Source organism: Monodelphis domestica, chromosome 4 (assembly GCF_027887165.1).
Source record: "Monodelphis domestica isolate mMonDom1 chromosome 4, mMonDom1.pri, whole genome shotgun sequence".
Lineage (NCBI taxonomy): Eukaryota > Metazoa > Chordata > Mammalia > Didelphimorphia > Didelphidae > Monodelphis > Monodelphis domestica.
In genome coordinates this window covers 372,460,209-372,473,147 of record NC_077230.1, presented here as the reverse complement: position 1 = coordinate 372,473,147, position 12,939 = coordinate 372,460,209, and the positions used below count along the sequence as shown (strand labels likewise).

At 37.1% G+C, this 12,939-nt stretch overlaps 1 protein-coding gene across 2 annotated transcripts in view; it reads right to left on the bottom strand.

Annotated features, from left to right (window-relative positions):
- Positions 1-579: 579 nt before the first annotated feature.
- YBX1 (Y-box binding protein 1) overlaps positions 580-12,939 on the bottom strand; it is a 28,802-nt gene continuing 16,442 nt past the window's right edge. The window contains exons 4-8 of one of the 2 annotated variants that reach the window (XM_007492939.3): positions 12,779-12,868; positions 12,143-12,445; positions 11,793-11,875; positions 1,842-2,107; positions 580-950 (exon numbers count right to left, since the gene is read on the bottom strand). In XM_007492939.3, the coding sequence (XP_007493001.1) occupies positions 1,873-2,107; positions 11,793-11,875; positions 12,143-12,445; positions 12,779-12,868 (711 nt within the window). In that variant the 3' untranslated portion in view covers positions 580-950; positions 1,842-1,872. The remainder of the gene's footprint in view (positions 951-1,841; positions 2,108-11,792; positions 11,876-12,142; positions 12,446-12,778; positions 12,869-12,939) is intronic. The other variant, XM_007492940.3, reaches the window with a different exon arrangement.

Genomic DNA, 12,939 nt, shown 5'->3' with positions numbered 1-12,939 from the left:
CTTAGTAAGATCCATGAGAACATAATACCCAAACCAATCAAAAACAACAAAGTCCTATGAATATATATGTACATATACACACAAATAAAAATGTATCTTAAATCTTATCAGGATTTGAAGCCTTTTGAGTTGAGACTGGGTAAAGAAAAAAAAATCTTATCCATGTAGACATTTCTCCAACTTTCATTAAAAAAGATTCCATACAAAACCTTGATTAGACACTTTGTAATATTAATAGGTTTCATGTTTGTGAATCAGTTATTATTCCATGGGGGAAAAAACAAAGACTGAAACAAGAGTGGCTAAAGTGGGTTCTAACTGTGTCAGGGGAAACATCCACTGAATCCCAACATACTTTCAGTATATCTAGAAAAGCCCGAGGATCCTTTTTCAGAACGTTTTTTAAAATGTAAAGGATTACAAAAACAAGCAATTATAATGAAATATTTTAAAAATACTTTCACTAGCTTAAGAACTCCTTTGTATGAGCCAGGGACTAAGGAACCCATGATACCTTGATTCTGCCAACATAACTGTGAACAATTGCATCAACATCATTAGAAGCCAGAGACACGCACAGAGAATTATTTAAAGACCTTTATTAACAGGTGCTTGCAATTTGTAGATTTTTGAAAAAATCAGGTGTACTTTTATACAAATTAAAAATGAGGTTCTTAAAAATCTCAACTTGACCAGATATGAAACAATTTAAAAACCTTTAAAGGTGTATTGAGAAAACCAGGCTTTTTAAAAAACATGTTTGTCATTCCCAAAAAGAGACATCTTTAGGTAAAAATAATAAAAAACCCACGCTGCATAGATAATGCAGAGAGTTCTAGTTATCTGGTCAACAGCAAAAAGCAAGCACTTAGGTCTTCCGTTCCAAATCTTTTGTTCATTTCTTATTATTGCTGGAATTTCATATTCTTTCTTCTTGTATGATGACTAAACTAGAAAAGAAACAAATGTCAGATTATGTTGGTCTCTGAAAACATCACATTGTATAAAAAATCCCATCCTTCATTCCAGCCCAATTTCATCTAAGATCAAGTTATCTAAACATAGATCCTAAGAGAAAGTTGCAGGCTATTAATTTCCTATTTCTTTTGCTATACAACTTTCCCTTTAGAAGAACAATCTTTTCAAAGAAGACTAAAAGAGTCTAATGTACATGGCAAAAATGGAGATCAGGCCATGTATCATGCTAGGTCATCTTCCTCATTAGACCAAACACTTCATTTCCCCATTTATAATGCAGAGAGAATGAAACAGCAGAATCCCCTTCAGAATGTTGGTGTCCAGAGATATACAGGCACTAGGCCCACCATTTGACCAAGTAGCACAATTAAATCCATGGTGAGGCAACAAAAGTGTGGAATTTTATTACACGATTGCAACTCTAGAATCCATGGTGTATAAGGTACATCAAGGAATCCAACAATCTATAGTCCCCCCCCCCCCCCCCCCAAGTCATGTTCTGCTATTCAAATCAACACCTGGTTCTCTAGTTGGCACACACAGGAACAAAAGAAATGGAATTACTAAGTTTCAATATCTCATCAGCTAAACAAATAGAATAGGAAACATCCAACAGTGTAAATTCTGATTTTTTAACACCCAGACTGCTAAGACTATGTGGGCTTTTTGCCCACTCAATACCCTAAATGCATACTTTTCTAAGTTTTTACTTAAGGATTTTACATAAATCCTTTAAAAGATTTAATATATTGAAGAAAATCTGGGTGGATGACTATCTGATCAGATCACAAAACTGAGCCAAATTCGATGTGCAGAGTTACTCTTTGCTATGCTCAGATTTCCAGAAGTATCAAAATAATTACCCGGATGATGGTAGAGATGGTAAGCCGGCATTTACTCAGCCCCGCCCTGCTCAGCCTCGGGAGCGGACGTATTCTCAGCTGGTGGTTCGGCTGCTTTTGTCTCTTTGCCATCTTGTGGTTTAGGGTTCTCTGGGCGTCTGCGTCGGTAATTGAAGTTACGGCGGTACCGACGTTGAGGTGGCTGCTGACCCTGGGTCTCATCTCCTTGGTTCTCTTTGTCTTCTTCATTACCTTCCTCTCTAGGCTGTCTTTGACGAGGAGGGCCCCTGTAATCAAGTTAATAACACTTGGAAGAATGCAACCAATTTTGTTCTAATCATCCCAAAGTGAGTCAAGTATAACAGGAAGCTACATCCTAGAGGAAAGTTGGTAAATCCAGTACTTTAGGTTCAATTCTTTTGTTATTTTGTATACCCAGACGTCTTAACTGAATTCAATTTCCACTATCTTCTGCTTTTCTCAACGAGTCAAAAAACTTTAATGTTATGCCTACATTTCCTTAAAGAAAAAAAAAGATCCTATTTCTCCCCAAATATGACCTACATGGCCTAAGCCAGGGAAAACATCAATTTCAAGGGGTAGAAAAACCAGCTTTAATCTAAGGGAGAATAGAGCAGTTGCATCTGACCTAACCCAGATTAAGCTACTACCACAGAGATGTGATCTGAGAAAACATAAATGCTACTGTCAGACAGAGAAATGGCAACTCTATTGAATTCCAACTCCTAAAAACAATCCATAGCTACACTATACAGAATCCTGAACTTAAATTTGATAGAGCTACACAATATGTTGGAATGAGAGGATAGTGAAGGGAGGGTGGTGATGCATCATTTTCTTTGGGCTGAATATAAGGCAGAAACCAGAAAGACAGTGGAAGGTCAAGAACTAGGGAAAACACTATTACAAGTTTATAAATCTGCTAAGGAACCAATATGCCATGGAGTAGAAGAAAACTCTGAATGCAGTAATCTTGGGTTCAAAGTACACCTTCAAATAGTCGCTAAAATTTTTCAATAGTATCATTTCATCACCTTCCTGGCTACCTTTTGAAGGTTATTCCTAACATATACAGTACCATTTTTCACCCAGAGGTACCATCACACTTTTCTGCCATTCATATAAATGTGACCTCTGAATTCAGAACTTTTTACATAGCCTTTTACAACTCTCACTGGAAGGGAAAAACAGGTGACCAAATGCAATAAAATACCTAGCCACATTCCAGTTTTTAAAGTCTCAACTGTCTCCATGTGAATGTTACTATTACAGGATAGGGATTGTAGGCTGAGGAGATGAGAATAAAGCAGAGTAGTAAAAAGCTCAAGGAGTTTTTTAATCAGCTAGAAAAGAACCACAAAATTATAATACCTAATCAGACACCAATGAATTTGGCTTATTAGTGCCATGTACTTAGCAAAGCCCTTTCAACATTCTTCCAAATACCCAAGTTTTCTTCTCTAAACACTTTCAGCAAATTCAACTTCATATGTTACATCTAATCTCTTACCTTCAACTTCTTTTCTGTGTATCAGTTTCATTCCTCTACCAATCCATACTACTTAGTTTCTTTGTATTTCAGGACCCAATCTTTTACTGGGACTTGTACAACATAGTTAATGGCAATACTTGAACTCTTTGCTGAAACTTACAATATTTTCTTAACTGCTTTCTTTCCCAAAGACTTGATCAATCAGTCTTCTGTACTGACAAAGGAATGATTCACTAGTGAAGACCAGGCCAGATCTCAAAACAAAATCAGGTCAATGTCATTCAAGATTTCCTCTCTTGGACATTCTTACAAAATAATTACACTTTAATAGTTGAGATTTGTGAAACTCAGACATTTTAATTACAAGGTCATTGTCCTATTAAGTCCTAATCAATGTTCTCTTTCTTTCTCCTCTCCTGGTGATTTTAACTCATGTGCTGTGATGACTTCATGTATCTATCTAGGGACCTCATTCCTGACTCTACAAAGCATAACATACCTTATAGGTAACCGTCACTATTAACATACTAATTATCAAAAAGCATTTTGTGCTTTGGCTAGATTCCACAGGTTAAGGCAACAGCAATCTTTCTCCTTACATTTTGTTCATGTTGCTACATGTTATATTTCACTAACAGACTTCTAAACCAATATATCCTTTCTCTTAATAGCAACCACTCCTGATTTTTGGCTATCTTCAATAATTCCTTCTTTCTCAACTTATGAGGTCTTCAAGAATGGTTTTTATAACTCATTACCATCACTCCTATCGATATCCCTTCCATTGTTCCTAATATTTAGGAACTTGTGTATGTGTACTTACACATTACTAATAACTGACTGTTGCCTGAATAATTTTTACTGTGTGGATATGGTAATGTTATTCTTCTGTGCAAAAATCTATCTACAGAAAAGACGGCCCTCCACAATTTGGTTCCCTGTCTTTTTTATCTCATTTTATCTGCCAAAGTCCAAACTCTAACTAAAATGGATGACTGACTGCTTTTCAGTCTCAGTATGACTATACTGTTGCTCATTTTGTTCACAGCATGATGGCATTTTACTTTTTTTACCTCTTGAATATATTAAACTCAAATGCCTCAGATTTCTCGATGCAAATCTTGCAACACACTCCCATCTTTCAATTTTCTCAAAATATCTTATTGCAAAACCCTCTACAAATTAAGTCAACCTGAACCTATCTTGATAATGTGCATGAAATAGTGAGTGCCCTTTCCCCCACATATCCATTATTTGACTCAGTGAGTCCTTTCCTAGACCAAATTTCATGTCTTATTCAAAGGGTCTGAAGGAGATACTCTTCCAAGGCATTTTCTGGAATACCTCATAAAAAAAGCTACCCTAGCAAATATACTTCACAAATGTTCACAAGAGACAAATACATAACCAAGTTTGTTGGGAGGGTGAGGAGAGAAGAGAGAAAATAAAGAAAGGATACATATAGTCATCTAGAGACAAGAATCCCCCTCCTCTCCTGTGAGTAGGTCCTAAGGCTATTGTGTATTCTTCTCAAAGACAAAAGACAGTTATATTAATGTCTGTGCTAGATTGGGATTCATATAACAATTTGCCAAAATTCTCCCTGCCAGGTCTGTGAAAAGCATACTAAACATGAAAGATCCAGTTATTGATAAAATCAAACTACTGAACTTATACTTCACAGGAAAGTTATGGAATCATAACTGTAAAGTTTTAAGTTCATCTAGCACAACTTCCTCATTTCATGAAGGAGGAAATAGGTTTAGAATTCAAATAAGAACTTGTATCTCTGGATCCCAGTTAAGTGAGTATTTTCCTGCTTCTCAAGTCTCTCTGTGATACTATTACTTTCAGCGAGGACTAAAAATAGAAAGGAATACTCATTTGAGTTTATATTACTGCAAGTGTTCCAAGTGTGAAAGAAACACATTCTGAAAATACTGTAGAAGGAATTAAGCCATCAAGCAGTAAATATAAGCCTGGAAACCTTTGAACTCCTCTTTCAGCTTTAGGGTTCTAGGATTGTCTGGCAACCAAAAAATACTGCTTGCTACAAGAAATGCTTATACCTCTGTCCTCAAAAAGCTCCCATCAAATTGGTCCTGCCAGCACCTCACCAAGGAGAAATAATCAACTATAGGCAATTTAAGATAAAGAGTAGGATGTAAAACAGTAGAACTTCCCATTTCTATTATAGTCAAGAACATAAAAGACCATGAATCTATAGCCATTCACCTTTCCTCAAAAAGTAGATTTAATCATTACTCTCCTACTAAATCAACTCCAGTGGCTTTCTATTGTTTCTAGGACAAAATATCAGCTTGTTGTTTAAAAGCACTTTACAAGGATATGGTCTAGCCAAAGTGGCCATCTCTGATTTATCACATGTAATAAATACATCTCCATGCCTGGCATTAAATCTAACCTCACCCAACATGTCTTCCAAAATTCAGAATAGGTTCAAGTTAAGTCTACTTTCTACACATGTCTTGGGCCTAATTGTTAGTTTTCTTCCTATCTTGTTATCCCCATTATTTATTCTAGATACTTTTATTTCCTAATATCTCAGATAGAAATACAAGTACTCCAAAAACAAAGTGTTTCTTTTTGGTCTTTGTAATCCTTGAATGGCTATCAATTAAAAGGCACTTCCTAATACTTAGCTTTACTTTAGCAGAGAAGTTCTATTCTAATACAGTCAACCTTTTACAGTCTGCAGTAATAATTTATTTTAAATGTCGTTTATTCATGAGAAAGCAAAAACTGACCAACAGAACAGAAGATAATGGGAAGGAAAGGTGAATAGGTAAGGCAAGTTCAGATGATAGGGGCACTTTTTTAAGGTCAGGAGAGGGATAATGGACTCAAAAAGATATACATACTAAAAAACTAAGTTTCTAGAGCCCAACCTGGCAAAATGTATCTGCTTGTTGATAGGAAACACTGTAACTTGATTATCTTGATAAACATGCCTTTCCCCTGAAACTGAAAACTAAAAGTCGAGGATGTAGCAAAATTTGTTTTAAAATTAACCTTGGAATTTTCAGATGACCCAGAAGAAATTCTCTTCTATTATTAACAGTATCTGAAAAGCAGGTTTAATCAAAATGTGATTCTGAGATAGTCGCATACTGGACCAAACTTAAATAGGATAGAAAACATTTCCTACCTCTCTTTACCACTTTGATGAGAAGAGGAAGGAGGAGCAAAGAAAATAAACTTTCCCCTCAGTGATACTCCCCAACTTTTCAGGGCACCCTAATGTTATAAATACCAAAATAAGGTGTTTCCCACAGACCATGATGTGTTCTTCTGTATCTATCAAAAGCAGTTTCTCTAGAGAAACCAGGATCCATCTTCAGGTCTGAGCTTCTTGGCCCCTCCCATACGAACATACTATTAAGACTTGTGGCTTCAGGGGCTCATCTACAAAGTATAGATATTCGCATTTTTCCTTACCTTAATGAATGGCTCATAAAGAATGATTCATCTGATCAAGCCAGGAAGGATTTGACAATCACCATGGAGTCTGGGACTTCAACTTCAGAAAGCCTATCCCTTACCTTCCCCAAGGCTTCTGAGGAGCTACCTTAGACATCAAAAAGATGTTAGCTTTCCTGTGTACATCTCAGCTTTCCACTGTAGTCCTGACTGCAAAAACCATCAGGGAACAGCTGTGACAGGGGATCTTTTTCATACATCTGCTGGGACTTAGAGATTCATAATTTCTCTCTGAGAAAAGTCAGTATGGAGCAATTTCTGTGCCATCTGGGTTCACACCTGGGCTAGGGAAACAAGGAGATACCCACTTAGAATTAATTTGGGTGTTTGTTGGGCATGTCAGCAAAGGGAAACTGCCTCACTCAGTAGTTTTATTTCTATATCCAAGGGTAAATGGAAAAAAAAGTACAAAGGTCATCAGTTATTTGATGTTCTCCACCCAAAGGTAGATAAATGAATTCCTTCAAAGGTACTTCAGTAAGAGAAGACCAACACAATATTAGGTCCTGTCCTCTAGTAATTCTCTCAGGGCTTAAATTCCGGATGAAAATTTGGCAGATTTAACCCAAAGAAAGTACTTTTTTGTTAAGAGAAACATTATCTTCTAGGCAGCACACTGGAGTCAGGTAAGACCTGAATTCAAGTTCAATATCAGGCACTACTATGACTACTATTGATAAATGACTGCTATTTGTCTGTTTTTGTTTTTTTATTTAAACTAAAAAAATGGGAATAATAACAGCACCTACCTCTCAGGGTTGTTGTGAGGATTATGAGATATTTGTAAAGTGCTTGGCAACAGTGCCTGGTACATAGTAGGCACTTTATAAATGCTTATTTTCCCTTTCCCTTCCCCCTTTCTGTTAAGGAGAGAAAAACTCAGATTGAGGAGCAAGTACAAAGACAGTATGAAGTGAGATATAAGCCATAAGCATAGATTCAAGTCCTCCAAAGGATTAATATATATATGTATTTAAAGAAACTAAAAAGGTTTATATCATGTTAATGACTTGATGTGTGGGCAATATCCACCACTGGGGATATATACAGAAAACTAAAATTTTAATCATTTGTCTTAACCATTGTCCCCCAAATTTGCCAGAGATGCTGATAAGCAGCAACAAAGGGCTAACTAACTTCCATCCACCCCCCATCTTTGAATATTCCTTGGGACAAGCTGTATCACTTAAAGCTAAGCTTAAAAGGTTCCTTAAAAGATCATCTATTTGGTTCAGTGGATTTCATCAGATACAGAGCCAGACCCAGTGACAGGAGGATCTGGGTTCAAATGTGACCTCAGATACTTCTTAGCTATGACACTGGTAAAGTTACTTAACTCCAATTGCCTAGCTGGTACTGCTTTTCTGCCTTGGAACTAAGTATCAATGCAGATTCTAGCATGAAAGGTGAAGAGTTAAAACAACAACAACAACAACAAAGGTTTATAACTCTAAAGGATCCATTTCTTTAACACTGTTATAAAGTAGTAGTTCCATCATTTGAGTGCTCAATTCTTTTCTATATATCCAAGGGGAAAAATAAAAAGTCAAGTTCAGGTTTGATTAGTCCAAAAAAGATACTTGAAGTTCAGGGGACACATTATTATACCTGGGAGTAAAATTCTTGGTCTAACCAATAGTATTAAGTTTGTGATGGCATAAATACCCCCCCCCCCCCGAATAATCCGTTTTGTTTTTTGTTTTTGACACTATAATACTATTACTCTGGACAAAATTTAGAATTTTGTTTTTAGGCTCTCTCAGGTTTAAAAGCAATTTCACTAACATGATCCTAACACCTTTGCAGAAAACACTGAAATTGATAATCTAAAAAAGCTTGGTTCTGGTGGTGGTGGGGTAGGATTTTATACTGGGCTTATATTTAGTATAAAGATAATTCCCAATGCAAAATTTTCTCCACCAATGCAGATTATAGTCACTTTGTACACACTCAGTTGCTGGTATAATTGAGTTGCATAGGGACACAGAGAGGTTAAAGATGTGCCCAGGGTGATGCTACACTAGCTACCCAGTTAACATTCTATCTTCTACAGGGAAGCCTTTTCTGATGTCTATTAATTCTAGTGCCTTCCCTATTATTACTGCCAATTTATCTTATACTTTAGCTTGAAATGCTGACTCCCTCAATTAGATTGTAAGCTCAAGTAATAACTATTCTTTACCCTCCTCCCCCCACTACTTAGCACAGTGCCTGGCACACAGTACTAAATAAAGGTTTATTGAATAGAACTTGACCCTGGGTTATCCTAATTGCAAGGCTACCCATTTGTCAGAGGCTATCTTGTTTAATATAACCTGGTTTATTCCAGGGTACAATGAGGCAAAGAATGATATATGGGCAACACTACCCAGAGAGACTTTCGGTGGAAATCTAACCCAACATGGAAGGGTGGAATAAGTAAAAGAATGGGCTATAGTGATTATTTCTCAATGTGTCATGGACCCTCTATACCTATCTCTAGAAAGTATTGATACACATACTTATTTGGACTTCAGCACAGATTTCTCAGCACTACAGAGGAAGACTGCATACATACTAAAGATGCTGATGGCAGGGAACCTTAAAAGAATTTCTTTTGGGGGTGGGAAGAGGCACAAAGGCAGGATGGGAAGTGGGACCTGGGCCTGTTATTTCATCAGTGAAGAGTTTCAGGTGAAATTCTCTTACCACTGCTAATTGTCACCTGCTCTGCTGCTATAATTTGTCTTAACTGCCTGGGAGTTAATAAAAAGTTAAAAGTGAGGTCAAGCCAGAAGTAGGCCCTAGAGTCAGATCTCCTATATTTCAGAGGTAGCTCAGTCTGACATTCTGCTATATTCTGTTTCTACAATTAAGTGATTAATATTCAGTAAGTATTAACCCATCGATAGCAAGTATTTACTAATTCCTCTTTCCCAATAGGAAAAAACAAATGCTCTATAAAAGTGCATTAGCCAGAGCCAAGAATTTTCTGGAATACAATAAAATGCTGCCCTCAGGAGTGAGGTTTTTGCTGTCATAATAAATAGCCCTAGACAATTTGGGGGTTTTGTTTCTGTTTAAAAATAAAAAAAAATTTTTTTCCTGTTTCTTCCCTTGGTGACAAACTGTATCACAGTTAAACGTCCCCTGTCTGTAATAGGCTTCCTGTGCCATCCCCTCTGACATTGTTTGGGAAGGCAAACAATGTAGCTTCTAAACAGTTATGTTTTGAGACATCTATTCCATTTATCAGAGGCCTTTTGCTTATCTCTGGGACCTTGGCAACTATGTACATTTTGGATACCTGAGATTAGGTATTTCCATTTCAGTTGGATGAAGGACTTGTGGAAAATCCAAACAAACCACTTTCATGAGTAATAATATATGGTTATGACTCTATCAATGTCTTGAAGTTCCACCAACCCAAAGCAAAGATCCAGAATAAACAAGAGAGAACTGTTGACAGAACTTCAGGGCTGGTACTGACAATGAAAGGTCACTTTTGCGGGAGGCCTTTGCTTGATTAGGATTAAAATCCAAGTTTTGAAAACAGAACTTTCTACATGATTGTAATGCTCCTGCTAGTCACACAGGAGTACAGTGAGATTACTTGGTTTTCTAAGGGATCTGAAATTGACATGAAGAAGGATTCTGGTGTTTACACCAACTAGATATAATATAGTCATAGTGAAGATTCCATCCCAACACTACCTAAAGTGCACAGTGCAATACAGAACTTACCTTTCCAGAAAAGAGCCCATCTGCACCTGCAAACATTGCTTGGACACAATACTCTACAGGTCCCCTGTTGTCAAGGCACCACTGCGTCTACTCTAGTCCTAGGCAAGTCACATTAAGGGCCTGCTAGGTGCAAAATGCCAGATACAAAGGGGTGAAGGAAGACAAACGGATAGTTCCTTGGAAACAGAGACTAAGGGAATGAAGAAAAACTGCTTACTGATTTAGACTGGGAAACTTCAGAGAATTCCAGGAAAAGGCTTAAATAATATGGTCATCCAATAAAACCTTACACAGAAGGGTTTTCTTTATATGTAAAGAATATTAGCTACTGAGGTGATCCTTAAAAGCTGCCAGTGGTTTAGAAATTTATTTTGAGACCAATGCTTTAAAAATTATAGTATCCCATAGAAAGAAAATAGATTAGCAACACATATTGAAACAGAAAGTTTGTTACTTTATCTGGCTCCAGCTGGTGTCTTCCCTGCTAACACTACCTTATCACCTCCAAATTCCTACTAGGAAGGAATATTAATAGCTAGTGATAGTTCTAAAATTGTTAGACTCTATCAGAATTTTTTCCCCTAAGAATTTAAGCTCCTATATATGTCCTTATAATGTCCAAATTCAGATGAATACACACATACATGAAAATTGAAGACATTAACCCAATCCTCCTTTAGCATCTTCATATCAAGTTCACAGATGTCAAACTAGCACTTAAAAAAATCTTATCAGTGTCAACCCTGCCTCTTAATTTGCCACCTAATCTGTTATAGATCTTTAAAACTTGTATCCTCTTCCTCCCAAGAGGGAATATAGTTCTAAAAGGCTTTATTCCCTGCACTACTTATATGTACCTTTAGGTAGACTCAAAACTTCCATTTTTATTCTAGTATGGTAAAATGTAAGCATAAAAGTACAGCCCATCTTGATCATTAATTGACTAGGGAGGAAGGAGGAAATTGCATTTGCTTCCTGAGCAATACAAGCCAAAGAGCAAAAAAAAAACCCTTTAAAAGCCAGTTTCATTGCCATCTGATCAAAGGAAATGTATTAAAAGTGAAATAACCAAAAAGAAAGATAGTAAGAGAAACCAAAAAGCAGGATTAACTTTTCCCTGAAAAATTAATATAAGAAAAGGCTTTATATAGAAAATGCTATGATCCTAGAAATGTGGCCTGGCATATACCTAGGGTAGCATTTTAATACAGAAGATACATCAACATGAAGCATACCTGCGGAATCGTGGTCTATAACCCCGATACATATTCTGTCTCACTGGTCTACCTTGTTCTCCCGCACCCTGGTTGTCAGCACCCTAAAAACAAAATAAAAACAATGCACATTAAATCTACTAAAACCAGTAATGGAAGTCCTTCCAAAGAGTTAAGCAAAGTAGAAGTCAGGAGTTAATACTACAACTGGTCCTATCTTGGATTTGGTTGTTCTTTCCCAAAAGAAGAAGAAAAAATTATCATACATCTTTCTTACCATTATGAGAAACCATTTTTAAAGAAAATTTCTGAACTCAAAGGCAGACATAAAGACATTCTGTTCAATTTCCATGTTTTTCCTAAAACATTACCTCCATCACTTCTCCCTGCACAGGAGGGTTGGAATACTGTGGTCGACGCCCATAGGGTCTCCGCATGTAGTAAGGTGGGAACCGCCGCCTGCGGTAGGGACGGCGTTGTTGAGGCTGGCCTTCTGGAGCACTCTCCGATCCCTCGTTCTTTTCCCCACTCTCACTATTCTGGTAATTCTGCTGGTAGTTCCGTGGAGGACCCCTGCGACGTGGATAACGTCTGTAATGGTTACGGTCGGCTGCATATTTACTGCCTTGCACTGGAACGCCACCAGGGCCTGTAACATTAGCTGCCTCCGCACCCTACAAAAGCCATTACAAGTTGATAATGACACTCAAAGGAAACTAGACAAAATTATATTCACAAAATTCAATTAAAAAAAACAAACAAAAAACAAACAAAAAAAAGGTTTGCTGTGGCCAGGGGGTGCATACACACACCACGTGACTGAAATGTATCAGTTCATCACGGCTCTGAAAAGATTGCACACTAACTGCAGCCAGCACACAATAGGGAAGCTATAAAGCTTGATGAACCTGTATTTGTGGTCATCTGACCCATCTACATTAGAGTCACCATCAAAACTCATTATTATCTGGACTGAAGTCAAACCTTTACACAGAAAACATCCTCACCTTTTCTCCTTCAACAACATCAAACTCCACAGTCTCTCCATCTCCTACACTGCGAAGGTACTTCCTGGGGTTATTCTTCTTTATGGCAGTCTAGTAATATCACATTCCAAAATTAGATTAACAGGGGTGAATAATGTGCTTTTTCATTTAAAACCAGAGTT